At 39.4% G+C, this 27,922-nt stretch overlaps 1 protein-coding gene across 2 annotated transcripts in view; it reads right to left on the bottom strand.

Annotated features, from left to right (window-relative positions):
- Nucleotides 1-27,922, bottom strand: part of igsf21a (immunoglobin superfamily, member 21a) — a 623,523-nt gene that overhangs the window by 221,941 nt on the left and 373,660 nt on the right. For both annotated transcript variants that reach the window (XM_057847132.1, XM_057847131.1), the window contains one exon: nucleotides 17,242-17,360. In XM_057847132.1, coding sequence (XP_057703115.1) covers nucleotides 17,242-17,360 — 119 coding nt within the window. The remainder of the gene's footprint in view (nucleotides 1-17,241; nucleotides 17,361-27,922) is intronic.

The raw sequence follows: 27,922 nt of genomic DNA, 5'->3' as shown, positions 1-27,922 counted from the left end.
GTTATTTCTTTATACGTCAATAAAGAATTTAGGTGTGCCATTTTTTTTTTTTTTTGTGAATTAATAAGCTTCACCAAAAATTTCATTACTAAAGTAGTATAATATTTTTTTTATTTTTTTTTTATTATTAGATTAGTCGACTAATCGTAAAAATAGTCGGCTGACTAATCGGGAGGAAATTAGTCGTTTGGGACAGCCCTAATGGAGACCAGTGGCGGCTCCTGACACGGGCATCATTTTTTTCAGACCAAGCAACTTCACCACCAGTAGAAACTAGCCATTTTGTGCCAATCATGAACCAGGGAAAAAATTTCCATATAATGTGTATGTAGAACTGCCTTCAACTCACTTCGTGAACAATGCCAATATAAACAATGTAATAGCAGGTAATTTATTCAAAGGTCATTCAAATTCACAGTTTCAAAACAAAACTACAATTATTACTAGGGATCATGTTTTTTTTGCTCCCGATCCGATCCCGATTGTTTTAGTTTGAGTATCTGCCGATCCCGATATTTCCCGATCCGATTGCTTTTTTTTGCTGCCGATTCAATTCCAATCATTCCCGATAATTTTTCCCGATCATATACATTTTGGCAATGCATTAAGAAAAAAATGAATACAACTCGGACGAATATATACATTCAACATACATTACATAAGTACTGTATTTGTTTATTATGACAATAAATCCTCAAGATGGCATTTACATTATTAACATTCTTTCTGTGAGAGGGATCCACGGATAGAAAGACTTGTGACTTTGTATATTGTGACTAAATATTGCCATCTAGTGTATTTGTTGAGCTTTCAGTAAATGATAATGCAGCCATGCCCCAATGCATGATAGGAAGTGGAACCATGACTGTGCGTAGTGCTAGCAATTGATATATCTTCTCTGCGTTGGGAAATAAAATAAGGTGTTAAGAAAAAGATCAAACGCGACCTTGCTTCCCCACATTGCTTCCCATAATATTTCTAATCGTAGGGAAAGAGATTGTAAGGCTTTAGCCAACTAAAATAAGCTTCCAAAGGCTGCCATAATTCACTGTACTTATTTTATGCTGCCTTTTATCTCTCTATATAGGTAAAATGGCACCATTACAGATTGAGCGCGACGATGCTGGAGTGGGTCGTGCTACGCATGCATTAATTGCGTTAAATTTTTTAACGTGATACATTTAAAAAAACATTACCGCCATTATTGGGATAAATTTGATAACCCTACCTTAAGCCTAAACTAAAGACTCTGGATGAGTGTAACATATTATGTCTGTAACGTTAAGTACAATTAGAAAACGATTTAATTAAAAAATATATATATATATTTAAAAAAAGGCATGGCCGATATTTTTTTGCCGATTCCGATACTTTGAAAATGACGTGATCGGACCCGATCGATCGATCAGGACATCGCTAATTATTACAATACAAACTAAACAGTATAACCCTCGTATTGTGTTAGGGTCAGAATTGCCCGTTTTCAAATTTTCCTATGCAAAAATCAACTATACTTTTGACATACCCAAACTTGAAAACGGGTCAATTTTGACCAGAAAATAAATATACAGTGGTATGAAAAAGTATCTAAACCTTTCGGAATGTCTTACATTTCTGCATAAAATCACCATCAAATGTGAGCTGATCTTTGTCAAAATCATACAGATGAAAAAACAGCGCCTGCTTTAAGTAAAACCACCCAAACATTTATAGGTTTTCATATTTTAATGAGGATAGGATGCAAACGATGACAAAAGGGGGGAAAATAAGTGAGTAAATATTCACATTTAATATTTTGTGCCCCCCCTTTGGCAGCAATAACCAGACGCTTCCTGTAGCTGCAGATCAGTCTGGCAGATCGATCAGGACTAATCTTGGCCCATTCTTCTCTACAAAACTGCTTTAGCTCATTCAGATTCCTGGGATGTCTGGCATGAATCGCTATCTTTAGGTCATGCCACAGCATCTCCATGGGGTTCAAGTCTGTACTTTGACTTGGCCACTTCAGAACGTGTATTTTGTTCTTCTGAAACCATTCTGAAGTTGATTTACTTCTGTGTTTTGGATCATTGTCTTGTTGCAGCACCCATCCTCTTTTTAGCTTCAACTGTCTGACAGACAGCCTCAGGTTTTCTTGCAAAACATTCTGATCTGAACTTTTGAATTCATTCTTCCATTAATGATTGCAAGTTGTCCAGGCCCCGAAGAAGCAAAACAGCCCCAAATCATGATGCTCCCTCCACAATGCTTCACGGTGGGGATGAAGTGTTGATGTTGGTGAGCTGTTCCATTTTTCCTCCACACATGACGTGTGTTACTCCCAAACAGTTCAACTTTGGATTCATCAATCCACAAAATATTTTGCCAAAACTTTTGTGGAGTATCCAAGTGCATTTTTGCGAACATTAAACAAGCAGTAATGTTTTTTTTTTAGACAGCAGCTGGCTTCCTCCGTGGAGTCCTCCCATAAACACCATTCTTGGCCATAGTTTTACATAGAGTTGATGTGAGCACAGAGTAATTGGACTGTGCCAGTGATTTCTGTAAGTCTTTAGCAGACACTCTAGGGTTCTTTTTTTTTTTTTTTTACCTCTCTGAGTATTCTACCTGAATTGTTTGGTAAAAATTGATTTCTACGGAGCCCCCCGGGTGCCAGGGTAGAAAAATAATTAAAAATCATAAGTAATCTGTACCCACAGATTACTAATCTGTACCCAAAGTTTACTAAACTGTACCAACAGTTTACTAATCTGTACCCACAGATTACTAAACTGTACCAACAGTTTAGCAATCTGTACCCACAGATTACTAAACTGTACCCACAGTTTAGCACAGATTACTAAACTGTACCCACAGTTTACTAAACTGTATCCACAGTTTACTAAACTGTACCCAGTTTACTAAACTGTATCCACAGTTTACTAATCTGTACCCACAGTTTACTAAACTGTACCCGCGGATTACTAAACTGTACCCACAGTTTACTAAACTGTACCCGCAGTTTACTAAACTGTACCCGCAGATTACTAATCTGTACCCACAGTGTACTAAACTGTACCCACAGATTACTAAACTGTACCCACAGTTTAGCAATGACCCGGAAACTGTAGTCACCAATGTTTGGCGGGGACTCCAAACGGCGAGGGACCGACCAAGCAAGCGCCTGCATCTTTTGCCCTCGGCGAACAAAGGGGTTTTAAAAGGTAACTATTGCACATTTTCTTTGGTAGCCGTCTACATTTTCAGTTGTCATAAATCAATTTGGCATGTTGTGTGTTAGTAGCCGCTAATGCTACTAAAAATAGCTAACTGACAAATGAACACTACTTGAATTGAGCACACACGGACACGACAGCAGCCCAGAAAATGTGCAAACACAACATGCCGTATTGATTGATGACACCTGAAAGACGCCTACCAAAGAAAACGTGCAATAGTTACCTTTTAAAACCCCTTTGTTCGCCGAGGGCAAATGGTGCAGATGGTTGCTCGGTCGGTCCCTCGGCATTTGGACTTGGAGTCCCAGCCAAACATTGGTGACTACTGTTTCCGGGTCATTGCTAAACTGTGGGTACAGATTAGTAAACTGTGGGCACAGTTTAGTAATCTGTGGGTACAGATAAGTAAACTGTGGGTACAGTTTAGTAAACTGAGGGTACAGTTTAGTAATCTGTGGGTACAGATTGCTAAACTGTGGGTACAGTTTACTAATCTGTGGGTACAGTTTACTAATCTGTGGGTACAGTTTAGTAATCTGTGGGTACAGATTAGTAAACTGTGGGTACAGATTAGTAAACTGTAAACACCTAAGGCAGAGGGTTCACTTACTTATTTTTCCCTTTTCTGTCATTGTTTGCATGGTATTCTCATTAAAATATGAAAACCTATAAATGTTTGGGTGGTTTTAGTTACAGCAGACACAGTTTTTACATCTGTGTGATTTTGACAAATATCAGATAATACTTGATGGCGATTTTATGCAGAAATGTGAGAAATTCAAAAGGATCAGGCTGAAAATGAGTCCCTCTCCGGGCCGGGTATTGTGGACATTTCGTGACCAGTCATATTGGGGTGCGTCTAATCATGAGTGTATCGTCCCATCCCTAGCGAGCACACCCACTCATCCAGTCCTCTCGAAAGGCCCACACAACCCTATTCGCCCCGAGCAAAATTTAGGCTAGTACCGCCTATGATGGCAACTGACATGTCGCTCCTTGACGATCAATCAACATACAAGTGCGGCCTTTTCCGCATACACGCCGGCACCCACACTATAAATCCCGCCGATTTATAGACAAGCAGAGAAATATTCGCAGCGCTTAATTAAAGTTGAGCATCAATTATTCAAGCCAATCCGCTTTTACGTGGATGAGCAGGTAATTAGCCTCTTCACGCCTTAGCACTCATCTCTATGTGGTTGTACGTACCAAAGTATATATATATATATATTTTTAAAGCAGACAATAACACAGTGGTCAGCAGACAACACCACACCCTTGGGTTCTCAAGGTCAAATTCAAAAGCGAGGAGACAAATGACCTTTCTTTGTCAGTTTGCAACATAGCGTAGAATCACTTTAGGTAATAACAAATAATGACCCAATCTCCAACAGTGGCAAAAGACATATTGATTCCTTTCAGCCGCAAAGCCTGAAATTACGATCTCAGCTTCATAAAGATGGATACGTCTCTGTCCGCACAATGGAATACCTATTTTAGGTGATTGGTGATGGGTCAGAACTCCCACCCCGACTTAAGTGAATCACAATAAACCAAAATGCCACGTCAATGTCCTTTTCAGATGTCAATCTGAGAAAAATTCATGCTTTCATGCACAAATTATGACTTCTTTTTAACCCTTTTAATTCAATGGCTGGCATTGACGTCCAGTCTCGTTCAGGGATGGTAAATACATGCTTAACTCATTCACTCCCAGTCATTTTCACCAAAACAAGGCCCTTCGCTCCCGGCCGTTTTTCTGGATTTTGACTGATTTTGCAAGGCCCACAGAAAATTCTGTTCAATTGCTATATAAACATGGAACCCACCAAAAGAAAGATTAGACTCTCGTCTTCCACCAGGAAAAAAGTAAATTCATATTTTTTCACATTCTTTAGAAATCAGCATTAGTTTGAGCAATTTTCCAATTTCTAATGAAAAAAACGGAGAAAAATAGCTTTATGTAAATGCATACATTTCAAACATAACTGATTTTAACAAAGCAATTTTTTGCATTAGTTACATTCCAAACATCTGAATAATGTTTTCTTTTTACAAAATACCATGAACAACCAGACAAATAGAGCTTTTGATAGCAAAGTAACAATTTATTTACACATGACCAGGGATGGGAATCGAAATCCGATTCCAATTCCGAACCGGTTCCTAGTGTTCCGAGGCCTCGACATCACAATGAAAAAGCCTTAACGATCCCTGTAACGATTCCTAAAGATGGCAACGAGTTACCGTAATTTCCCGAATATAACGCGCACTTTTTTTCCCCAAAAATTAACTTGTAAAATCATGGTGTGCATTATAAATGGGTACATGGATGGAGACAGAAATCTATAAATAAATATAAAATATATACTGTATATACATATATATATATACATAAAAAACGATTTCTTTTTATTGACACGGCCACGTTGTGTTGAAGAAACGTATGCGCCGATCCGTTGCCGACCATTACGGTACGTGACGTCACCATTTTGTCTCGGTAATACTTCACTATGATCGGCCGAATTATTTCGTCTGTGTTAAATTCTGCTTTTTCACTCTTCATAAAGCACAGAATTTAGTTTCTTGAACTCATTTGAGTCAATGTTTATTGCAGCTCCGCAACTCGGACCATAACAAACGTAACAACACAGACTTTCTGTGTGTGTCCGTCAACTATATCTGTCCCTCGGGAAACTCAAACCCAAATAACAATAGTTCCTATCGTTACTGTCGTGTCGATAGCGAGGAGCTCTCTCGGATTTCCGACTTACGTTCTCACTTTCATTTTACTGTATCAATCCATGGAAGAAACATTCATTCATCATGATGAAATGAGCAAGTTATACAGCAGCCTTTAAAAGAAAAGTCACATCTGTTTTGTTTTCTCCTAGATTCTGATATGTTGGAGAAGTTGTCAAATCATATTATTACCGTAAATATTGTCAGTTTATGGTAATGTTTTGAACTACCAATATGCTATGCTTGTGCTGTGTTTCACCATTCAATAAAATGACATTTTTGTATCTGAACACGAACTCTGTTTTCTTGTATTCTTCTATTTATTGGTGCTAAAATTCGGGTGCGCGTTATAAACGGGTACAATAATTTTCCCTAGATTTTACAAGAAAATTTGGGGTGGGCATTTTACACAGGTGTGCCTTATATTCGGAAAATTACGGTATTTGAAAAAGAAAACTCGACCACTCCTTGATGTCTGCAATTTCTGCATTGTGGCCCTTGTTATATTACCGTGTTTCACCCATAAAATTCCCAAAAAGTCCGACTATGGCCATTCACAGCTGACACTCGGTAATACATGCTACAAGGAGTTTTTGAATCTAAGTACACAATAATATCTCGTTAAAAATCATGGTGTCTTTAATTATGCTCTCATCTCGAGTTAGGGCTTAGGGGTTACATTTTTTTTTTAATGCCTTCCTGTTCATATTTTTTCTTCCCCTAGAAAATGGAGATTTTAAGCTTTCCAATTATGTATCACACATAGGGTTGTTCCGATCATGGTTTTTTTGCTCCCGATCCGATCCCGATCATTTTAGTTTGAGTATCTGCCGATCCCGATATTTCCCGATCCGATTGCTTTTTTTTTTTTTGTGCTCCCGATTCAATTCCAATCATTCCCGATAATTTTTCCCGATCATATACATTTTGGCAATGCATTAAGAAAAAAATGAATAAAACTCTGACGAATATATACATTCAACATACAGTACATAAGTACTATATTTTTTTATTATGTCAATAAATCCTCAAGATGGCATTTACCTTATTAACATTCTTTCTGTGAGAGGGATCCACGCATAGAAAGACTTGTAATTCTTAAAGGATAAATGTGACTTTGTATATTGTGACTAAATAGTGCCATCTAGTGTATTTGTTGAGCTGTTAGTAAATGATACTGCTGCCATTTAACGTCTGCCCAAATGCATGATGGGAAGTGCAACCATGACTGTGCGTCATGGTACCATATATATATCTTATATATATATAGATATATCTTGATATATCTTCTCTGCGTTGGGAAATAACATAGGGTGTTTAGAAAAAGATCAATTACTACCTTTCTTCCCCACATTGCTTCCCACTATATTAGTAATGGTTGAGAGAGGGATTGTAAGGCTTTAGCCAATTAATAAAAGGTGTCAAAGGCTGCCAAAACTCTCTGTACTCATTTTACGTTGCCTTTTAACTCTATGAATACGTAAAATGGGGCCATTATAGATTGAACGCAAAAATGCGTGAGTGGGTAGTGCAGCGCATGCGTTAATTGCGTTTATTATTTAAATGTTATTACCGCCGTTAACTCCATAAATTTGATAGCCCTACTTTAAGCTAAAACTACAGACTCTGGATGAGTGTAAGACATTTTGTCTGTAACGCTACATACAATTAGAAAACGATTTAATTAAAAAATATAAATACCGTAATTTTTGGATTATAAGCCGCTACTTTTTCCCCTCATTGTGAATTCTGCGGTTTATAGTCCAGTGTGGCTTATTTGTTGATTTATTTGGGTTAATAGGTAACAATTTATTTGACAGGGGCTTCAAAAAACTGCTATAAGACAGTCATAATTATGACATGGTTATGACACCAAAATGGGCATTAATTCATTTGTGGTGGTAAATAGACAGCAGCCAACGGTGTTTTAGCTTCATTATTGCCACCGCATTGACATGCACTACTGCAGTGCATTGTGGAATACTGTAGGTACAACTCTGGAGTGACCATCGTTGTTGACTCGATCACTAAGCCCTCAAGGGTCGATCTCACCAAGTTCACTTCAGCTGTTCAGAGAAATGGAACAGCCCTTGAGATGGCGGCGGGAATTACCCCGAGGGCAAGTGCTGGGGGCAAGTGACCGAGGGCGACTAAAACTGTTTTTAAAACGCAGCCTATGACGAATAAATAAATCATAAAGTACGGTCTTGCTTGCCAGGCTAGGAACGTAATGATAAACAATTAATGAATGCTTATGACAGATGTCATTAAGTATCATCTGGCAAATTATGTCACCAACACTCCATTTATGTCCAGCTTGGATCTTTTACATCTATTCATAAGTGAGATCATTTCCCGATGACACAAAATGACATCGGTCATAAGCATTCAGTAATGCTCATGGCAGTGTCATGTCATAATTATTATGGTCTTATAACAGTTTTATAGCAACACTGTCAAATAAAGTGTTACCAAATACCAAAGCTAGCAATTAATGAAACAACTAGAAGAGAAACTGAAGAAATAATTAGCACAGAACATGAATTTTGATTGTTATTTACATTTGTAGCGCCGCAATGCATGGTAGGAGGCACATTGGACGAGAACAGTGTTGACAGCTGGTGGCAGGAGAGGTTGAGAGATTGTCTACCCCAAGGGAGCAGTGATGGCTAAATGAAGCGTCTTAAAGCATTGCAGCCAACTGGTTCAAACTTTATGGTGGTTCATATGGCCTTATGACAATCTTATGATGCCACTGTCAAATAAAGTGTTACCGGTTAATATCGATTGGTGTAAATATCCCATAATACAGTGAGGACAGCTGCGGCTTCTAGTCCAGTGCGGCTTATCTATGAACAAATGCGGTTTTCATGTCAAATTTGGTGGGTGGCGGCTTATAGTCAGATGCGCCTTATAGACCCTACTCACCGACGTCACAGAATGATGTGTCACTGTATCCGGCCGCCATATTGTCCGTCTCTGTTTAGCCCTATTCTCAATGGTTTCAATTAGTCGTTCAGTTTATAGAGCAATTCATGGAAGCCCCGGTGCTTTCAGACGCTGTAAGCTCATTGGATGCGTTGCATAAAAGGCGTTATGTGGAAAAGCTTCAGTCTATCCATTCGCCAGATCCATATTTGATGCCTAAATCGATATTTTTCGACCCGCTGTCTTCGCCCTCTCTGCCTGACATCTGCTACCCTGATATCTTTTCCACAGAAACTCGGCCTATTCTCACGAAACTTTGAAAAACTTTAAGAGCAGCACTCTAAGCAACATTACCCTGTGTGATTTCTAAAATGGCGACAATCAAAAAAAAAAAAAAAAGTTGATTGCGATGGCCGACGCTTCAAGGATAGGTGGATATTGGACTATTTCTTCAATAAAACACGCAACAACTGTGTCTGCCTCATTTGCAAAGAGACAGTCGCTGTTTTCAAACAGGTCGATGTGACGCGATAATAACAAGACATGCTGACATGTACGACAACATTACAGGGAAGGTACGCAGCGAGAAATTATAGCAACTTGAAGCTACAGCAGCAGTATTTCGCAAGAGCCCGAGTGTCGAAAGAGAACGCCACAAAGACGAGACTGTTGAAATTATGAATTAAAAATAATAATAAAGCAAATGTGACACACAGAAGGGCTTGCTAACATTTCTTTAAATACAGTATATTGTTCTATGTAAATCAGCCAAGGTAGCTCCCCGCATTTTTACCACACCAAATCTGGCCCCCAATCTGGCAAAGGGTTTGGACACAGCTGTTTAACTGATGATCCGTAGATGAGGCCAGCTTCTTTCACTTGGTACCAGCTAAATATTATTCAAAATGTAATGATGGTGGAAGAAATAAGCATTTTGAATTTGAAACTGTATGTTGTCGGCGATTAGCCTCGCAATGATCTTAATTGTGGTTGTCAGCCCAAAACCCTCTAAATATATTTAAATGCATCTTACCAGATATAAAATGACTACTACATAATCCGTGGTAATCGTTTGGAGCCCAGTTTTCTCGTCGAACTGCAGCAGTCCATCTCGCTCTCCTCTCCGGGTCTCTCGGAATACGGTAGAACTTCAAGTTTCTCTGTCTATCTTCCCTGTTATTGCAACCAACCGCCACACACGCCTTCACCATTTTGATTATTAATGTTAACGAGCAGAAAAACACGCCATAATAGGAGAAATTTACATAGCGGTAATGCGTCAAAACGACGAGTAGACGGACAATATGGCGCGGAGGCGTGGTTGTGACGTCATGTGAGTAGGGTCTATAGTCCAGAAATTGAGGTATATTAAAAGAAGGCATGTCCCATATTTTTTTTGCTGATTCCGATACTTTGAAAATGACGTGATCGGCATCCCGATCGATCGGGACATCACTAATCACACATATAGGATCATTTTGAAATTTGGCTAAATTGCAGGTTACAAAGCGGAACTTCAAGTCACCTGAGTGTTTTCCGCCATTTATGTCAGAATTTCTTACATTACACACACAAATGGAAATGTACCGCAACGAGTTACTTCATTTGCATGCAAACTAAGAATCACATCTCCGAGCAGGCGAGACACACTTGTTTGGCGCCCACCGGGGCTGGGATGTTATCGTTGATAAAACTTTGATCAAAGGAATCAGGAAAGAGAAAGAAAAAAATCATGGCATTTGAACCCAATCAATGCTGCCAAGTTTGATTGTGACTGTAATGAAACAAAAGACGATTACAAATGCCTGATGAATTTGCTGTGTTACCTCACAAGTTACTAACTGAGCTTGCGGTGCTCAATTAGAATATATGCTTATGAATTGTCTCCAATCTTTCAAATAAACGCTTTGGTGCGCTTCATTTATATTCATACGCCGCAGTAGCGAGTAATAGCTAGCAGTACTTATGGGCATACAGTGCATTGTAGAAAAATGATGTTCATAATTATGTCGCTGGAACTGTCTGGGGGTATTACTGTGCTTTTAAAAAATCCAATATAATCTTAATTACTTTACATTTAAAGGTCTATACATTACACTGCAAGAGTCATTGTTATTGCTCGAGGTGCAATTGCGCACATTATTGCCGTGACTTATTTTATTTCATTTTAGGTGAGAAAGTTGCTAGCGGAGTCAACATTGGAGGAATAAACCAAGGTCTTTTCCAACTTTGCGGGGAATGAAGGACAGCGGCGGAGTGGAGCAACGGTTCAGGGTTTAGCCTTTTTAAAATTGGATGACTGAATTACTTGGCAGGGAGATTCATTAAATGATCATTCTTATTTATGAAGGAGTTTAAAAAATTAAAATACTCTCTGTGTACAGCTTGCTATTAATTGAACTTTTTTTCCTCTCCTTCCCTGCTCCTTCACTCTTTCGTTACTCCCCCCCCGCGCTTTTACTTCCTATTGAACTTGACACACTAATAGGTTATGAATAATTCCGTTTCAGTTTAGAGGGCAATTAGCTACCACGCCAGAGGCTATTCTTCTTCGTCTCCACCCGGGCGCTAATTCAGGACCTGGTCGAGTCGAGGGGCGCTTCGGTTGTCAACGCGACTGAGTCGTTCAGTTTTTGGTGCCCGAGATGCATTTTGAGAGACACTTAGCTACCACTTAGAAGAGTCTGACAATATTTTGATTTCCAAAAAAGAGGACACTCGGTCCGGCCTCGAGATACCTGAATTTTACTTGAAGTTCACTCAAAGATGTCTTATAACTTTAATAAATCTTAAACTGTGCCTCCTCGGTCTGGATAGAAAAAATCATTTTTATAAAAGCTATACTAGTCCTTCTCAAAAAAATAGCATATTGTGGTAAAGTTAATTATTTTCTGTAATCTACTGATAAACATTAGACGTTCATATATTTAAGATTCATTACACACAACTGAAGTACAGTGCCCTCCATAATTATTGGCACCCCTGAAAAAGATGTGTTTTTTAGCTTCCTTATTTGTTTATTTTTTTATTCAAATAATATGGGACCTTAAAGAGCATACGAAAGGAGAAAAAAAGTCTTAAATAGCATTATTATGTGAATTAGAATAATATTTTGAGACGATTCGACTATAGACCCTACTCACGTGACGTCACAGCCACGCCCCCGCGCCATGTTGTCCGCATACTCGTCATGTTAATGCATTAGCGCTTCGTAAATTCCTCCTATTATGGCGTGTTTTTCTGCTCGTTAACATTAATAATCAAAATGGTGAAGGCGTGTGTGGCGGTCGGTTGCAAAAACAGAGAAGATAGACAGAGACTTGAAGTTTTACCGTATTCCGAGAGACCCGGAGAGGAGAGCGAGATGGACTGCTGCAATTCGACGAGAAAACTGGGCTCCAAACGACTACCACAGATTATGTAGTAGTCATTTTATATCTGGTAAGATGCATTTATTATATATTTAGAGGGTTTTGGGCTGACAACCACAATTAAGATCATTGCTAGGCTAATCGCCGACAACATACACTCAGACGTTGTGAATGAACTACCTGAAAATATATAATTATAAGGGGATAATAAGACAGTTGTCATACAATTAATTTACAATTTCACTATTGAGGTCAAAAGCCAAAAAATAAATTCAAATAGGGACAATCTGGAGTAGTGCTATCACACTTCATATTTTTTACATATTATATATGTATGTAGTGAGAGTGCTATCGCTAAACCATATAAACATTAAAAGCCCGAGCTCCACTGACAAATGACATGAAATACATTTGACTTGACAGTGGACGTTAGCAAGAACAAAAGATTTTGAATTGAAAATTTCGTAACTCACCTTCCCGAGCACAAGATAGATTCCTGCCGAATTTTCGTGGACGAGGACCTGTTTCACCCAACCAGCAACGAAGTATTTATAAGCCTCCAAGCTCTTAAAGTTTTTCAAACTTTGGTGAGAAAAGGCTGATTTTGTGTGGACAAGATAGTTGTAAATATCAGGGTAGCAGATGTCAGGCAGAGACGGCGGAAACAGCGGGTCGAAAAACATCGATTTAGGCATCAAATATGGATCTGGCGAATGGATAAACTGAAGCTTTTCCACATAACGCCTTTTATGCAACGCATCCAATGATTTTACAGCGTCAGATAACACCGGGGCTTCCATGAATTGCTCTATAACTTGCACGACTAATTGAAAACAATGAGAATAAGTCTAAAAAATACGGACAATATGGCGGCCGGATACAGCGACACGTCATTTTGTGACGTAGGTGAGTAGGGTCTATATACAACAATTTAGCAAAGCGCAGATGACGAGATATTAGTCTTTTAATCTGCCGGTTAGCCACGCCTACCATTATAGGGCTCTAGCGTCCCCAACAGGTGGATGACGTCAGCGGGTGACTGGGCTCATCGGTTTTATTATTCAGCCCATTGAGGGGGAATTATTCAACGAGGAAAACGTGATGAAGAGAGCCGCAAAATGTCATTGTTTCAGTCTCTCTACTCCAATATTTTTACAGGATATTCTTTTTATCCAAGTATTTTTCCTCAATAGCTAAATAAATGGCTTGAGAAGGACCAGTCAGCCCGTAGAGGGGGAACTATTCACAACGAGGAAAACACAACGAAGAGAGCTGCAAAATGTCATTGTTTCAGTCTCTTTACTTCAATATTTTTACAGGATAGTCTTTTTATCCAAGTATTTTCCCCAATTGCTAAATAAATGGCATGGCCATGACAAATAACAGTCTTGTGCTAAATGGAATATGAAATAATAAAAATGCACTTATTCAGGACGACATGGCAAAATTACTCCATAATGGTCAAAACTGTCGACTTCACCTTTACTGTCGCACCTCCCGAACGATATTTTATGACACCTAAATCGGACATATGTCATTTCCCTTCCCCGGCTTCAGAGAATGTAAACAAACCAAGAGGCGTGACAGCTAGCCGACATGCTAACCAGAACCGAGTGATGTTTCAAAGTCTTCGAAGCGGAAAATCACACATAACTAGCCTGGATTATTTGACATGACGACTGGGTTGTCGATTGTCTTCGCGGATTGGCAAACCGCCCGGCAGAGAGCAATTTACAGTTCGTTCCCCGGAGGAGGGCGGCTGCAGTTGTTGTGCAGTTGTTGTGCAGGTAATGTGCACGAGGAGAGCTTTTTACATGCCTATCAATGATCAAACGTAAGTAATCCTTTATTTAAAGAAAGTTTGTAGTGTTTACTTTGTAATCGCTGTATTAATATTTGATATAATACAAAACAAGATGTTTACTCACTTCCTCGTAAGTCCAATGGTCCCACAGTAGTAGGGCTTGCTTTGGCCAGTATTCACAGTGAATTGGAACCTTTTGAAACTCCAAAAAGGCGCACACGCCTCTCCCTCATAAAGCAAGATTTTTCTGCAGCCGTTTCACTGACGTGATGCGAAAAATAAACGTATTAATCCGCAAAATCAGCTGAATCCTTAGTCCTCACACACAACAGTATGGCTGTTTAGTGAAGAGGACGCCTTCACCCGTACACGTCACAGCGCCCTCCTCCTCAATGCAAGACCGAAGCCGGAAGTCACTCATTTTCATGGCGCGGGATTCAAAAAAACTAAATAAATATAGCGATCGCTTCCATACACATCCAAGCGGTCCATATCATTCAGGAGCATAAAATACCGCGTGTATTATGAAATAAACATGCTTTTTCGTGTGATATGCACTTTAATGGCAAAAAAGAGAAAATTCCAACCTTCAATACAAGTGCATTCATTCAGTGGGGGAAAAAATCCCACATAAAGAAAAAAATATTTGACATCAAATAGTGTGTGTCACAGATTGAGCTTTTTGGCAACAAATAATGTGTGTCACAGATTGAGCTTTTTGACAACGAACACTCTAAGTGGGTCTGGCGAGCCACGAAAGATGCACATGCTGAAAAGCACCTCATACCCACTGTGAAGTATGGGGGTGGGTCAGTGATGCTGAGGGGCTGTTTCGCTTCCAAAGACCCTGGGAACATTGTTTGGGTGCATGGCATCATGAATGCTTTGAAATACCAGGACATTTTAAATCAAAATCTGTTGCCCTCTAACCAAAAGCTGAAGATGGGTGGTCACTGGGTCTTTCAGCAAGACAATGACCCGAAACATATGGCCAAATCTACACAGAAATGGTTCACCAGACACAAAATAAAGTTCCTCCCATGGCCATCTCAGTCCCCAGACCTTGTTTTGTTGGCAAAAGGGGGTTGTACAAAGTATTGACACCATGGGTGCTAATAATTGTGATACACATTATTTGATGTCAAATAATTTTTTCTTGATGTGGGATTTTTTCCCCACTGAATGAATGCACTTGTGTTGAAGGTTGGATTTTTCGCTTTTTTTCCATTAAGGTCCCATATCATTTGAATAAATAAAATATATATATATATTAGAAGCTAAAAAACACATCTTTTTCAGGGGTGCCAATAATTATGGAGGGCACTGTAGTTCAAGCCTTTTATTGTTTTAATATTGATGATTTTGGCAAAAAAGTCAAGAAAAAAAAAAATTGCATAATTCAGCCGACCAATAAAAAAAAGTGTTTTTTAATACAAAAAAAGGTCAACCTTCAATTAATTATATCAGCTATGTACTCAATACTTGGTCGGGAATCCTTTTGCAGAAATGACTGCTTCATTGTGGCGTGGCATGAAGGCAATCAGCCTGTGGCACCGCTGAGGTGTTATGGAGGCCCAGGATGCTTCGATAGCGGCCTTAAGCTCATCCACAGTGTTGGGTCTGGCGTCTCTCAACTTCCTCTTCACAATATCCCGCAGATTATCTATGGGGTTCAGGTCAGGAAAGTTGGCAGGCCAATTGAGCACAGTAATGCCATGGTCAGTAAACCATTCACCAGTGGTTTTGGCACTATGAGCAGGTGCCAGGTCGTGCTGAAAAATGAAATCTTCATCTCCATAAAGTTTTTCAGCAGATGGAAGCATGAAGTGCTCCAAAATCTCCTGATATCTAGCTGCATTGACCCTGCCTTTGATAAAAACACAGTAGACCAACACCAGCAGCTGACATGGCACCCCAGACCATCACTGACTGTGGGTACTTGACACTAGACTTCAGGCATTTTGGCATTTCCTTGTCCTTAGTCTTCCTTCAAACTCTGGCATCTTGATTTCCGAATGACATGCAAAATTTGCTTTCATCTGAAAAAAAGTACTTTGGACCACTGAGCAACAGTCCAGTGCTGCTTCTCTGTAGCCCAGGTCAGGCGCTTCTGCCGTAGCTGAAAATCCATTTTAAAGCAATAAAACTGGCCACTGGAGGGCAGTAGCGCATTTGGTAAGACCTGCAACCCGATTCAACGGCAACGAACGGCCGGGGTGCCGGCCGAAGACAACCAAATGGCATCCAGGATGCCAGGCGCTGGACAACCGAGCAGAACCACCAGGACCAACAGTGCAGCAGACGATGCCATTGAGTCGGTGCTGCTCGCCGAGCAGACCCCGCAGAGACTCAAAAAAAAAACATCTTTATTAGACAGGCGGCGAGGAGGGAAAAGGTTACACGGGCCGTCGCGGCCACAACAGCGTCATCTCTCAGTTAGTTAGGTGTAAATAAATTCTTACTTTGCTATCAAAAGCTCTTGTTGTTTATGTTATTTTGTGAAAGGAAAACATTATTAAGATGTTTGGGATGTCACAAAAGCAAAAAATAGCTGTGTTAAAGTTATATTTGAAATGTATGCTTTTACAAAAAGCTTAATTTCTGTTTTTTCATCAGAAATTGGAAAATTGCTCAAACTAAGCTATTTTCTATTTCTAATGCTGATTTCTGAAGAATGGAAAAAGATATGAACTGATTTTTTTTCCTGCTGAACGAAGAGAGTCTAAAAATTCTTTTGGTGGGTTCCATGTTTATATAGCAATAGAAAAGAATTTTCTGTGGGCCTTGCAAAATCAATCAAAATCCAGTAAAACAGCCGGGAGCGAAAGGGGTTGCACCAGTGAAAATGGCTGAGAGTGAATGAGTTAACGTATTGAACACAAGTCTTAACAACTGAGCAGGCTCTTCGGGAACACGTCACAGGCCCGGACGTCCAGAACAGGATGTAAAAAGTGGACACGTCCGGTTAAAAGAGGACGTTTGGTCACCCTGACTTAGAATCTTGACATTAGAGAGCTGGGATCCAACTCTGGGATAGTAAGTACAACTTTAAAATAGTATTTGTGTAAATAGCTAAGCTGCCCAACATCTACAACCCTCAATGGCATCCAATGAGTTAAATGAATGCCATTAAGTACAATATTTTTAATGTAAAAAAACAACAAACAGTTGTACTCACACATGACGGTGAGAAAAATATTCCCAGACGCCAGCACGACCTTCTCCCTAGTTGCCCGGTCGTAGATACCCACGTGGCATTCGTACGGTCCGTTGTCTGAGATCCGAACCTCCGGGAGCCTGGGAAAAACATACAGAGTTCAAGTGGATCTTTTGTTTTGTTTTTCGTTAAGTACAAGAACGTAAAAAGTCAATACGAGTTCGCAAAGAGTTCAGTTCACCTTGACCGGCGTGCTTGTTTTAAAATGAGTACATACTGTATCGTCATTGCCTTATTCCACTCATCCATTTTCCAAAGTACTTATCCTCATTACAGTTGAAGGTAGAGTGAAGCCTACCTCAGCTGACCTCTTTGGGAATAAATCACTACGTGCAGAAAAAAACGCGCACAAATTTGCAGTCACACTGTAACAAAAATGAACTAAATAAGTCATGCTAATTTAAGATTTTAAGTAGCCGTAACTCAAATTATTTAAATTCCCTTAAGTAGCTTGTGATTTGAAGTATTTGTTATAGGGCTGTCAAACGATTACAATTTTTAATCAAGTTAATTACAGCTTAAAAATTAGTTAATCGTAATTAATCGCAATTAATCGCAATTCAAACCATCTATAAAATATGCCATATTTTTCTGTAAATTATTGTTGGAATGGAAAGATAAGACACAAGACGGATATATACATTCAACATACGGTACATAAGGACTATTTGTTTATTATAACAATAAATCAACAAGATGGCATTAACATTATTAACATTCTGTTAAAGCGATCCATGGATAGAAAGACTTGTAGTTCTTAAAAGAAAAATGTTAGTACAAGTTAGAGAAATTTTATATTAAAATTAGTGTTGCACCGATACCATTTTTTGGCCTCGATACCGATACCTGGCTGTGCAGTATCGGCCGATACCGATACCATACCGATACCACCCCATTGATATATATATATATATATGTCCCCCCCCCCCCCCCCCCCAAAGAGCTACATAATTGGATGTGAAATCATTGCTATCAAGGCTTTGTCAGGCTGTTGCTTACCTTTGCAAAATAGGAAAAAGACTAGTACAAAGTATAATACTAGCTCAACAGTAAGAAAGTAAAAATAAGTTCATAATAATAAACTCTGAATGAACTGAGTAAACTCTTTTTTAAACCTCTCAAAGGCCAAACAGTGCAACTTTCATGAAATTATTGTCACATTCTGCTGCTGGTTAAATTGTGTTTTGTTGCTGGGCTGTTAGTGGGGGCGTTCCTGACGTCGCACCTGAATCCAATGCGGGCTCATCAACGCAGCATTTAAGCACGGGTGAGCTCAGAGAAGGCTGCCGAGATATTTGCTTTGCTGATCGCCATTTGACATCTCGCACTATAGCAGCGGTCTCAAACCGACTCCACAAAGGGCCGCAGTGGGTCCTGGTTTTTGTTCCAACAGATCCAGCACAAACAGTTCAACCAATGAGGTTTCTACTAACATAAGCAGCACCTGATTGCAATCAACTGATTACACTTGTAAGAAACCAGATTGGTGAAAAGGTATTTGTCTCGTTTGGTTGGAATGAAATCCAGTATCCCCTGCGGCCCTTTGAGGACCGGTTTGAGACCACTGCACTATAGTCTCGCTACATTTGCCTGTTATGCCCCTGCATTGGGTTTTTTCTGTTAGTGTGCTGCACTCGTTTGTAACCTCTACCTTGTGCAGGTAGTTGAGCGTTTTTATTTTGGCTTTTTGGCTCGCTGCATATCGTCTTAGTTAACCTTCGAGTTTGTAGTATTGAGCTCCGTCGACCTGCTGTCACGGACTCCTTCTGTTATTGCTACTATCCCGCGATCGCGTGTTATTATTTGTTCGCAATCATTAAACCCTTGTACTTATCCCCCGCTTGTTGTCCGCTTCGAGGTCCAACCTTGTTTCGCATTTGCGGACGCTAACAATTATAAGTAATAATAATTGACCACAGCATCCCGTCTCTCTATTAGCCTCCTTTTTTCGGGGGCCCCTTATTTCTATTTCTGAAAGGTGGCAACCCTACTTTGGAAACAGTTCCCAAATTACTGCAGCATTTCTTTCAGTAAAAGACAATAAAAGTAAAGTAGACGTAGTGAACTGACCAGAGATTGTTGCACCTGTCCTGCTCTTGCAGGCTCAAACTCGTTGTGTTCGTTCACGTTTCGTCTTCACATGTTTTATCAGGTTCGAGGTATTGAAACTGGCCGATTTAACTCCACATCTCGAAACTTTCAGGCCGCAAATCTTGCACGCAGCCATTGATTTTAATTGACGGGATTTCTATTTTGAAATATTTCCCGACTGCCGCTATGTCGGCCATGTTGCCATGTCGGCCATGTCATTGGTCAGAAGTGGCTATTGGCCCGTTCTCATTGGTCTGGAGCAGGCCAATAGCGATAGCTGTTTGGTGTTCACGTGTCATCACACAACACAGAGACAAAGTGTAGTGAGCGCCAGGAGAAAAAAAAAGGCTGCGGTCAAATGTTATAATAATGGACCGGTAAATGGTATCGGCGCCGTCTTTGTTGGTACTCGCCGATGCCGATACCACCATTTTGGGCCGGATCGGCGCCCCCTGCCGATACTAGTATCGGTATCGGTGCATCTTTCATTAAAACCCCTCTTAATGTTTTCATTTTAATAAAATTTGTAACATTTTCAATCAAAAAATAAACTAGTAGCCCGCCATTGTTGATGTCAATAATTACTTACACAATGCTCATGGATGCTGAAGCCTATAAAATCAGTCGCACCCAAGCGCCAGCAGAGGGCGGCAAAACTCCATAAAACACAACAAGTGAGCGTTTCACTGTGTACTGTCATTTAAATCTCTCTGAGAGGGGCATCTGCGTTAATTGCGTGAAATATTTTAACGTGATTAATTAAAAAAATTAATTAACGCCCGTTGACACGATAATTTTGACAGCCCTAATTTATTACTCAAGATTATACATTACAGGTAGTCCCCGGTTTACGATGTACTCGACCTACGCGATTTCGACTTTTCAACACCGGAGTCAGGCCGTCATTTTGTCTCAAGTTGCACAAACAGTACCTAAGTGTATCTCACAGTATCTTTGTTCATACTTTACTAACCTGACTTGCTCTGTCTTCACTAAATGTGAAGTTGTTCATCTTGACAGACAGCAAACATAGCAATTGTGCTTTTTGAAGCTTTTTACTTCCTTCACTTTTGACAATTTGTAAAGCTGTAACACACATACGTGCACGTCTGTTGAAAACAACACGCATTATAACAACAAAACACTCAAACACCAAACGATTGGTGTTCAAATGTTCACGTAGTCAAATCAATATGTAAATTTAGTAGATTAAATTAACCTAAATTGTCTCACAAAAGTCAGTTAGCTTAAATGCTACGAATGCTAATGTATTTACAATTCTCATAGAAAATTGCTCACACGTAATTCCACAAATTGTAGCTGGTAACTTAATTACAAATGCATACGCAAACATATCTTAGCTGAAACAACTTACAGTTTTATGTGGGCCAAACCAGAGCGCAGCTATCCTTTATCCATGTCAGACGCCTGAGTCTGCTAAGTCATACAGGGCGACAGTCTAGCCAGACCCAACGCTGCCACCAGAGGGCAGTGTATCCTCCAACATTAAACAAAATACAATACATTTGGACTTTTTGGATAGTTATTTTGAAATTTTTAAGGGTTAATTCCGACTTGCGTGGAAATTCGGGTTACGTCGCCAGTGTAGGAAACAAACTCGTTCTTAATCGTTCTTAACCGTTCTTAACCCGTAGACCACCTGTATTATTAACTTAGGCTATGTTTCAATCGCGGTTTAAATGAGCCTTCGCTCACTTGCCCTCGCCACCGCCCCCCGGAGGAAATCCCGCCGCCATCTTAAGGGCCGTTCCAATTCCCAAAACAGCGAAGTGAACTTGGTGAGATGGACCCTCAGAGGGTTCAGTGATCGAGTGAAAAACGATGGTCACTCCGGAGCTCCCTGTATCCCACAATGCATTGCAGTGGTACACGGAAAATATGCCCATGCGGTGGTGATAATGAAGCTCAAATACAGTTGGCTGCTGTCTATTTACCACCAAAGAAGAAGAAAATAAATGGAGCAGTCAGCACGGTGTTTGAATGTGGTACCAAACTGTCTTTGGAATAGTAAAATTTATCATTGTTGTTAATAAATAAAAATAAAAAAATTAAGACTCTATGTGGCAGTTATGGCAGGACGTATGGAATCACAGGAGTGCAAAAATAAAAAATAAACAAATGAATAAACATCAAGAGAAATAAATGAATAAAGACAAAAGTTACTTTTTTATTGACTTTCACTTTTGTCTGTCAAGTTTTCTTTTTTGCTTTTAACGAAAGGAATGGTCTGTCAATCAAATGGCGTTGGGAGGGACTGAAATTAAACTTCAAATAGGTTAAATGTATTTGAACAACAAATCCGTTTACAGATTGTATGTTATAGACAAATAAATAAATAAATAATGAAGTGCCCAAATAAAATTTGATACAAAACTTATAATTCTGATAATTCCCAGGTACCAACGTATTGCCATCAAGCACGGAATACTTCTCTGGCTTATTGACATGAGTCACAGTATATTTTGTGCGATATTATTCCACATCGCATTCACAGCAACAGTGTGTGAAAAGCTTGTGAAGAGTTACAGAAAACGTTTGGCCTCCGTTGTTGCCAACAAAGGGTACATAACAAAGTATTGAGAGGAACTTTTGGTCCTGACCAAATACTTATTTTCCACCATGATTTGCAAATAAATTCTTTAAAAATCAAACAATGTGATTTTCTGTTTTTATTCCAAATTCTGTCTCTCATGCAGGGCCGGCCCAGGCCATTTGGGGGCCCTAAGCAAAATAATGCAAAGGGGCCCATATTTTTAGCCCACCATTTCGTGACAGTGTACTGTGAAACCCATACATGCAATCCAACCCATACGTCCATATTTTGTATATTAATCAGATTTTGTTGCACTGCATACTTCAAACTTCTCATCCCAAATGATTGTCAGTGCTTACAGTAGATATCGCCAAACCTTTTTCTAAAAGAGGAAAGAAAGAAGTTAAGGAAGAACTTTTATTTTTTTAAGCTTGTAATCAAGTATCAAAACTCACAAAAGTCAAATAAAGCAAACTGTAGTAAACAAAATAGAATATAAATTAAACAATTAGGGGGCCCCCTAGTGGTCAGGGGCCCTAAGCAGCTGCATAGTCTGCGTATAGGCTGGGCCGGCCCTGCTCTCATGGTTGAGGTTTACCCATGTTGACAATTACAGGCCTCTCTAATATTTTCAAGTGGGAGAATTTGCACAATTAGTGGTTGACTAAATACTTATTTGCCCCTCTGTATTTGTTGAATGAATACACCCAAAGTGAAAGAGGTTCATAACATCTACAAAAGGAACGTATCATACGCCATTCCGTTGAGAGGCGGGGTACATCCTAGCCTGACAATGGAAAACAGTCAGCTCAAATTTAACTAAGCCTAATTGATTCACTCATGATGATTGCCGTCCATGGTTAAATGAGAAGCTGAGGCGTGAAGGTCATAATTGTGATAGCAGACAGCAGATGTTGCTGAGGGACGTCTGGAGCTTCGTACAAGTTTGGAATTAAACTGCTTGGAATTCTTTCGGCGTCTTCTTTGACTCTGATGTGCTATTTCCATCAGCGCCTAGCTATTTCAGTCCGTCGCACCGAGGCAGCCTAATTAGCATTTATAGCCCATGGTTAGATGTTGAGGGAGCGGACAATACATCCCAATTGTGACAAGAATTGCGTCGGGGGAGCTCGTTCTGCCGGTAAATACACACGTTCCCGTTACCTCCAATGCAATGAAACGGCGCGTCATTGGTAAACCCGAAAGAGTGTTGTTGCTCTGTCCTTGTGCAACCCGTGGGTGAGTCAACAGCACTGAAAATGGCTGAGGACCGGCACCGAGAAAGAGGCTGAGATAGCATCCAGGCACCGCCGATGACCTTGTCGTTATTACTAAATATTTATGTCCTGTGCAGAAGGGCTGAGACGGTGGCCTGTTTCCTCTGTGGAATGACTTATAGATGAAGATACTAGAAGTGCTGTTGGTTTTGTTGATTATTGAACTTGTACATCTTTGGTCCAGCTTGAATTGTATCATATTTTTAGGAAAAGCACATGTACTGTTTGTATTTTCGAGGATCTTAAATACGGTGGGGCAAATAAGTATTTAGTCAACCACTAATTGTGCAAGTTCTCCCACTTGAAAATATTAGAGAGGCCTGTAATAGTCGAACATGGGTAAACCTCAACCATGAGAGACAGAATGTGGGAACAAAAAAACAGAAAATCACGTTGTTTGATTTTTAAAGAATTTATTTGCAAATCATGGTGGAAAAGAAGTATTTGGTCAGTACCAAAAGTTCATCTCAATACTGTGTTATGTACCCTTTGTTGGCAATAACAGAGGCCAAACGTTTTCTGTAACTCTTCACAAGCTTTTCACACACTGTTGTTGGTATTTTGGCCCATTCCTCCATGCAGATCTCCTCTAGAGCAGTGATGTTTTGGGGCCGTCCTTGGGCAATACGGACTTTCAACTCCCTCCACAGATTTTCTATGGGGTTGAGATCTGGAGACTGGCTAGGCCACTCCAGGACCTTGAAATGCTTCTTACGAAGCCACTCCTTTGTTGCCCTGACTGTGTGTTTGAGATCATTGTCATGCTGAAAGATCCAGCCACGTCTCAACTTCAACTTGCTAATAGAAGGAGATTTTCACTCAAAATTTCTTGATACATGTCCCCATTTATTCTTTCCATTACACAGATCAGTCGTCCTGGTCCCTTTGCAGAAAAACAGCCCCAAAGCATGATGTTTCCACCCCCATGCTTCACAGTGGGTATGGTGTTCTTCGGATGCAATTCATTATTCTTTCTCCTCCAAACAGGAGAACCTGTGTTTCTACCAAAAAGTTCTATTTTGGTTTCATCTGACCATAACACATTCTCCCAGTCCTCTTCTGGATCATCCAAATGCTCTTTAGTTAACCACAAACGGGCCTGGACGTGTACTTTCTTCAGCAGGGGGACACGTCTGGCAGTGCAGGATTTAAATCCCTGGCGGCGCATTGTGTTACTGATAGTAGCCTTTGGTACTGTGGTCCCAGCTCTCTGTAGGTCATTCACTAGGTCCCCCCGTGTGGTTCTGGAATTAGGGAGAGATCTTGCATGGAGCCCCAGATTGAGGGAGATTATTAGTGGTCTTGTATGTTTTCCGTTTTCTAATAATTGCTCCCACAGTTGCTTTCTTTACACCAAGCGTTTTACCTATTGCAGATTCAGTCTTCCCAGCCTGGTGCAGGTCTACAATTTTGTCTCTGGTGTCCTTCGACAGCTCTTTGGTCTTGGCCATAGTGGAGTTTGGAGTGTGACTGACCGACTGAGGTTGTGGACAGGTGTCTTTTATACCGATAATGAGTTAAAACAGGTGCCATTAATACAGGTAGCCTCGTTAGACCTCGATAGAAGACGTTAGACCTCTTTGACAGCCAGAAATCTTGCTTGTTTGTAGGTGACCAAATACTTATTTTCCACTCTAATTTGGAAATAAATTCTTTAAAAATCAAACAATGTGATTTTGTTTTTTTTCCACATTCTGTCTCTCATGGTTGAGGTTTACCCATGTTGACAATTACAGGCCTCTCTAATCTTTTCAAGTAGGAGAACTTGTACAATTGGTGGTTGACTAAATACTTATTTGCTCCACTGTATGTACAGTAGCTTCTTCTTCTAACCTATGAAAATATTGTCTGCTTTTATCTTTTGACAAGTATTTGGAATTAATTGGATGTCTTGTTGTCAATGGCAGGCAACAGGTTAGGTTGGGTCACTTCCTATTTAATTTTACGTACTTACAAGTCAATTCTAGCCTATAAGCAAGATTTTACCTCAAGATTGCAAACCTAAATGGTCAAACCACTTCCCAGGTATTCTGATGTCCCAGCCAATCGGAAAAAAGAGGCAGGACCAAGTAGCAACTATCTGAAGGATGAAAAGTAATAAGGTAATGAATCTGTTGAAGCTAAACAATAGCATATGACTGTTAGCAAGGTTAATTATTACTGGTGATAGCAATACAGATCGCCTCAAGATATAAAAGGGGTGTCATCATAGGCGGAGTTTGACTTTTGGGGCAGGGGGGGCATAACGTGTTGATGACCCCGAATAGCATGTCAGCAATAAAACTATCTTACAAGAATATTTTTATAATAAAGCGTTTTTTGTTTCCCATCATTCTTGAGGGGAATTCTAAATCAGGCATCTTAGGCAATACTTTTCGAATACAAGAATATTCATAATAAGTTAACAATGATCTTTTTTGTTTCCTATCATTCTTGAGGGGAATTCTGAATCAGGCTGCTTAGGCAATACTTTTCGCCAAGATCGTCATCCATTGAATATGGTACGCCCGCCGGTGTCGTGCCAATGTAGTTACCCCAGTCAAAAACTGCATCCCCGGGGCGGAGCCATATGGAGTTAGATTTGTGTCTTTATTATTAAATTAAAAAAAAAAAACATTGCTTCAATAAAAAAAAAAAAAAGTTGCTTCAGTCAAAATATGTATTTTCAATCAAGATAAGTCGCTTCAATTAAAAAAATTGTGTTTGAATGCAAAAATAAATTTGAAACTCCAAAAAATGCATGTGAATGCTATTTTTTATTTATTTTTTTTAAATTGTTTTTTATTTTTTTAAATGAACCAACTTTTTTGATTGAAGTAATGATGATATGTGTTTGGGCCACATTTTGGCTCGGACATTTTTGTCTCTATTATCCAATCAAAAATAAGTTGCTTCAAAAATATATATATATATATTTTCAAAAAGAAAAATCAATTCAATCAAAAAAAAAGAAAAAATTCAATCATAGAAAACATTTTTGAATGCAAAAAAAAATTTAAGCTTTAAAAATTTGCATTTGAACACTTACTTTTTCTATTGAAAAAGTTTGATTGAAGCAATCCTTTTTGTGTGTTGTGTACCCATATTATGGGTAGGACATTTGTTTCTATATCGTTAAATCCCCAGCAATGTTGCTTCAATCAAAGAAAACATTTTCAATCAAAAAAAAAGAAAAAAAATCATTGGAAAAAAAAAAATAATTTTTTTTTTAATTATATGCAAAGCAAATGACCGTTTAAGGTGCTAGTCACATGATCTGTTCGACAAAATAATTTTGACACATTATAAAAATATTTTCATTTCATTCATTTTTGTTGCAGTTTTATTGCTTTACAACTTTTATATATATACGGGAAAGTCAATTTCATGCAATAATACTTTTCGGCCACCAGAGGGGGCCTGCCCCCCCCGGCCCCCTCTTAAAATCCACTTACGGGTGTCATTCAACGAGTTGTCAGTTGACATATCACAAATGTTATGAAAATACTTTATTAAGGTTGAAAAGTTAAAAAAAAAAATAGATCGATATTTAAAAATCCAGGTCCAATCTAAAATTATCATAGTTGGACTAAAACTCGAAAACCAAATACTTTTTAAAATGAGGAACAAATGTTTGAAAAAGCAAAGTCTATATTAAAAAAGACTGAACACCTCCAGACATGAAGTGAGATTGTCTCAAGCTTTTCCTCGAGGGATAAGTGTAAAATAGTCCTTTTTTTCCCCTTCTCGCCACAGTATAAAATGATGAGCGTAGCACTGTGAGTCTCTCCTGAGGGGAGCTAATTGGCTTTGTCTTGGCTGGCTACATCCTAGTAAATGCTGATGTAGCCCCTTGCTTTGTTTTTACCCACAAAGCCCGATCTGGTATACACAGTCGTGCTTGACTGCAGCATTCATGGATTCAAACTGAGGAGACAACACAGAGATGGAGAACATCAAGGTGAGGTGATGCGCCCCCTGCCAGGAGAAGGGTGAGGAGTCAGACGAGAGGACCGGTGAGAGGTTTGTTTGTGAGAATCAGGACCTAAAACACTGTTAAAGAATTTACGAATGTTATATTAAATTTTCAGCATCTTATCTTTTGATGCTAGACATCTCTTGTCAGTCGACTGAATGAGACTGTGATGAGTATTTTAGCTCGCGTAACCCTGAATTCCTGACCTCAAATCTTAACCCTCAGTTCAGAAATATCTAAAAAAGTGGTGTAATCCCAATCTCATAATTAACCCCAAACCCTTACTCCAAATTTAACGTTGGATCTAGACTCACAAGCTAAGGACAGCCATAACGCTAACACCCCAAACCTAACCCGGAAATCCAAACATCAAATGTAGGGGTGGGCAAAATATTCCAGCAGGGCCGAGAATGAAAAGTGGTATATGGTATGTGGCAAAATGGATTTACCCATGTGGCCTTTTTTTTTGTGTGTGGCAAAATGGATGTTGTCAAGTGGCATTTTTTTTTTTTTGGCATGTGGTATTTTTTTGGCATGTGGCTAAATGGATTTTGGATTGCGTCTTTTTTTTTTTTTTTTTTGGTATGTGGCAAAATGGATTTTGGCATGTGGTATTTTTTTGTATGTGGATAAATGGATTTTGGCATGTGGCCAAATGGATTTTGGCATGTGACATTTTTTTTTGGCATGTGGCAAAATGGACTTTGGAATGTGGCATTTTTTTGGGACATGTGGCAAAATGGATTTTTGTATGTGGCATTTTTT

This window comes from Corythoichthys intestinalis, chromosome 9 (assembly GCF_030265065.1).
Source record: "Corythoichthys intestinalis isolate RoL2023-P3 chromosome 9, ASM3026506v1, whole genome shotgun sequence".
NCBI lineage: Eukaryota > Metazoa > Chordata > Actinopteri > Syngnathiformes > Syngnathidae > Corythoichthys > Corythoichthys intestinalis.
This window is presented reverse-complemented; position numbering and strand designations above follow the sequence as displayed.